Consider the following 4,672-nt stretch of genomic DNA (forward strand, 5'->3'; position numbering starts at 1 on the left):
ATTGTCATTTACGTGTATGATGAATTCGGGCAGCTTGCAAAATATAATAAAATCGAAAACATGACAAATGTGGTCAAAGGGGTTAAAATGCACAGGATGAAAGAACGAAAGGTCAGTCATTTTTAGCTTACTGGTACTATGAGATAGCATCTCCAGAGACGCCGTTCAGTGCACGGCGTCATTAACTCCAGTTAGCACAAAGAAGATAAGGGCTAATATGGTGAGATAAAAGCCAAAATAATGTATTTTAATAAAGGCTTTTGGCCTGCGTGAATTCTCATTGCATTCCATCTTTGTAAAAGGCAGCCGACTTTTTGTGTAATGTAGAATCAGCAATGAAGTATCACATTCGGTTGGTAAACACTTGTAAAGAGTAAAACATTAAAAAAAAATACCATATTAAATACTGATTGGAGAGATGCCCTTTCTTTTTACATGCCTTTATTAAGCATATTTACAAAGGAATTTATTTAGAAAATATATATAATAAACCTTTCAAAAATAGTTAACATTTACATACATGCTCACTTACAATACATTCTGGCTCCTCGGCTTGAAAACATTTTGTTTTGCTTTAATGCATGCATGCTCAGGAGCAAATAAGGTAACATTTTCCATCGACCCTCTACGGCTATACATTTCTTTACGTGCCACAAACATTTGTATTGTGCCACCATGTGTATTTCTTTTGGGCAAGTCTTAAGTTGGGCGAGTCAAAAGACAAAGACCCCTGCAAATATTGCAGAAATTAAATCAAGGCATTCCATCTTGCAGTCCCATCTTTCGAAACAGTTTGAGAGGAGCCAAACAAGACTAACTGGCTTATTACAACCTCTTAACTTACTGGAAGTCATGAAAGTGCATGCCCAAAATCGTGTTTTCCCTTCTCCTTGGTAGCAACTCGGCTTGGGATTCCATGAGTATGTGCTGCAGTTAGGAGCCTGAGGTAGTGAGCGCGAGCCCGTGGACGCTACTCAGCGTCTCGTGCTGGTGCTTGCTCAGAGGACTCGGAGGTTTTCTGTCTCCAGCTGAAAACAAACATGGGAGGTGTTTATGCAGCAAATAGGTCGTAACTCTCCCCTTCAAATATCATGACCTGAAATATTGCGCCAATTAAACTAAATAAAGGTCACCTATGTCTGGATGTTAGTTGAATGTGAACTTCCATTTGACAAATTGATATTTATCTCTACCATAAAATACAGATGTGGCAAGTAAGTCCTATGTCAATATTTTGAAAGTCCCCATTTGGCATTGCTGAATAAAGAAGTCAAATGCTGCAGGTCCAATCGATCAAACCGGATGTGCCGTGCTGAATAATCAGTTTACCTTCTCGTGACGAGTGCTTGAAGGCCATAGGTGAGTGCAGGCTTGGCGCATGCATGGATGTGGCGTTGTTGGGATGAGACAGCGTACCTCCTTGGGACTGCCACGGGTGTCCAGTCACATAATTACCACCATATACCCCGTATTGGTTGGCTGGAGAGTATGCACAAGCTTGAACATAACTGGATAGGCTAGACGAAGACTGACAGACAGAAACAAAACATTTGCAAGTTAGTGCACATCCATAATAAGCCAAATTGTATTATTGTGTATTTTAATTAAAATGACACATTCTACTTCCTACATCGAATTGATTGCCAAGCTAAAACTAACCACAAGTCGGTAATAATTCAGTAACTCAACAATCAACGAAAATGTGACGGTCAATTAACCTATTCAAACCAATCACAGCCCTTACTCAGGCAAACATTCAATTCTTATGCAACATCTATTTGACTTGCGAGATGTGTAAAGAGGACAACTAGCCTGTTACCTGTGGGTATTTCATGTCCGCCTCTATGGGAGACTTTTCAATGCCATTGATGGCGTGTGCAGATGGAAATGTGGCTCTGTTCATGCTAGTCCAGTCCTCTAACTTCGGCTGGTAACCCTCAGCTCCAGCAATAGCTATTTATAAAATGTCAGCCAAAGAACAATGAGAAAATATACTTTGATTAAAACTAGTCACGTGAATAACTATAAATATCTACGTAAATATGGGGAATTAATGGAATTAATTACAAAAATGATATTGTAAAAGTGTGTGTTGGCTATAAAGAAAGTTCGACCAAACATACATTGTGAAGAAGGATCTTGCGCTTAGGCGTTTAAGGCAAATATATTTAAATAAATGTCATGTAAAGTAATGTGTATACGAGATACATATTATTTGCTTAAACATTAATTTTCGAAAACCACGAATTGCCGATTCAAGTGGCACTCCAGAAACCAGATATGCCAGCAGGCTTTAAAAGGCCTTGAATGGGCTATTGGGAAATTGTGCTATCTATCTATTAAACACAAGTAATCTGAAGGCGAAAGAAAAAAGCAAATAAATAAAGTTTACATGAAAGTTTACACAAAATAAAGTTTACATTAAAGTTTACACAAAATAAATGTGTACACTGTATTTAACCGATACAATGTAGGCCTACATGCTACATCGTAGACAACACGTGTATAATATATAATTTATTTCCATCCTCTTTTCAATCTAACTATTATTCTGACTCTTAACGATGACTGTTGGAAGGGGCAGAAGTGCAATCATTCAATAAATATAAAACATTAGCACTGGCATAGGCCAATACATTTCTAAAACAAATGTTGTAGGCTTAATGCGTCATTTTAGACAGAAACAGGGTATCTGGAAAAATTGAATACAGAATAGATTTGAAAGAGATTGAACACAAACCTGACGGATCCATGAAGGCCCGGATGCCTAAAAAATTGCTAACAGTGTGCATCGACGACCAGGCCCGTGATAGGCTGACATGCCCTGCTCCCACTGGCACTCCAGGTGCGTTCCCCAGCTTGTTCCCGGTAGGCGACATTGTATTGGGATATGAGTAGGGATACATATGATTGTACGGTATCTGTGGAGGTTGTGGCTTACTGGTTTCATACTGATTCGGTTGAGACATATTTCCAATCTTGTTCCTCAGAATTCGGCTAATGGAGCTAACTGACGGAACGTTGTATTTGTCGCAAACTCCATCTGCAAGAAGTCTGTCACGGATTTCCCAAGCAAATATTCCAGGATCCGATATCTTGTATTCCCTAATGCTTTTTACGACATTGGGTGTTGTTACTCGGGGCTTACTTCCTCCAATAGCACCTGGTAAAATCGAACCAGTTTCGTTGTACCTCGCCAAGATCTTGCTCACACAACCATGCGAGACGCGCAGTTGTCGACTGATATCACATGGTCTTATTCCGAGCTGGGCCAACTCTACGATTCTTGCTCGGATAGCGTTGGGAAGAGGTCGGCCATTAACGAATACACCCCCCAGCTGGTTGACTTCTCCGTATGTTTGATCTGTAAAAGAGTAGATACGTGTGTCAAACCATAGCACACAAGTTACCAAAACAATCAACTAATGCTGTAGGCTACCATACTCTCATAATGTCTGGACATTTTCCCCCCAGCTTTTACACTCATGTATTATTTCTACCAAATGATGGTTATTGCAGAATGTTAGAAGACTTTAAATATCACATTTACAAAGGCCATGGAGCAATGCTACCTTACACTCACTATATAGGCTAATACATAGAATGTTAGTCGCAGACTGTGGTTATTAAACAAGCATTTGCAGCCAAAGGAATGACGCTATGCGCAACAATGTTTTGCTTGTGAAAATTAAGTCCGAGCGTTGCTCTGCTTATTAAATTCAACTGAATATGATCAAATGGATTTAATCATGTTAAAAACTTACCCATTTGCGCATGCTCTCCTTGATACACGTTTTACAGGTAATTTCCAGTTGCAAAAAAGCGCTGGTTCTTGCGTCTGAACATCGGGACAGGACTTGCACGAGTGTCCCGGTCTGTAGTGCTCTCCTTTTCCCCTTTAAAACGAGCTGACAATCAGTGATTTAAGGTAAGCGATCCCAATGATCTTTGCCCCAGAAGAGGAAGAGTGTCCATCTCAGAGGCTGAAGTGTGCTCAGATTGATTTGACGCCTTGTTCACGTCCGTTTCTCCAGTTACATTTTTGTTCTTCGATTTCATTGGTCCTCGCCAGCATCCACGCAATAATTTCCTGTATCTGGCTGCTCCCCTTTGACAAGCACCATTCCGCTGAGAGGAAGTTTGCTTTATATCAATCAATATAAATATGTACAGCGTTGACAAATCACACGATTTACGCATTTTACTGTGATCACAAATTTAGCCTATACTTCAGAAAGAGTTGTCCGTTAGTTTTTTTGGTGATGACTGAATGAAAATGAAAATGAACTGAAGTCCACCATGTACCAAACGACGTCAAAATAAGGGCTAAGAAGTAATTAAGTCTTGAACTACACACGGCTTTATGACCTACAAAACGTAGCCTACTGTATAAATAAAATAGCACTGAATTGAAGATCACGCATATTTGGCACATGTCAAGATGAGAAAAGACAACTCACTTTATACAGTTCAGCTAAATAATCCCATGAAAAGTTTCCGATTTCCTTTTATTTTAATATTCTTTCATTCTTTATCTTTCACAGGTGGCACAAACATACTCATTTAGTTCAACGTGTGTAATCATGGCTTTTTGAGAGTAAAATACATCGCAGGCCTCTTTGGGTCTCTGAAAGATGAGAATGCCAGGATTTCTTTGCAATCATTTTGAAGG

At 39.5% G+C, this 4,672-nt stretch overlaps 1 protein-coding gene across 1 annotated transcript; it reads right to left on the reverse strand.

Moving 5' to 3' along the window:
• Positions 1 to 528: 528 nt before the first annotated feature.
• Positions 529 to 4,124, reverse strand: pax1b (paired box 1b). The gene is made up of 5 exons (XM_012823842.2): positions 3,765 to 4,124; positions 2,741 to 3,364; positions 1,820 to 1,953; positions 1,330 to 1,528; positions 529 to 1,028 (listed from the first exon to the last, which is right to left on the reverse strand). The coding sequence occupies exons 1-5, from the start codon at positions 3,766 to 3,768 to the stop codon at positions 934 to 936; spliced, it is 1,056 nt and encodes a 351-aa protein (XP_012679296.1). The 5' UTR covers positions 3,769 to 4,124; the 3' UTR covers positions 529 to 933.
• Between the last annotated feature and the right edge of the window lie 548 nt (positions 4,125 to 4,672).

The sequence above is a fragment of the Clupea harengus genome, chromosome 15 (genome assembly GCF_900700415.2).
Source record: "Clupea harengus chromosome 15, Ch_v2.0.2, whole genome shotgun sequence".
In the NCBI taxonomy this organism is placed as follows: domain Eukaryota; kingdom Metazoa; phylum Chordata; class Actinopteri; order Clupeiformes; family Clupeidae; genus Clupea; species Clupea harengus.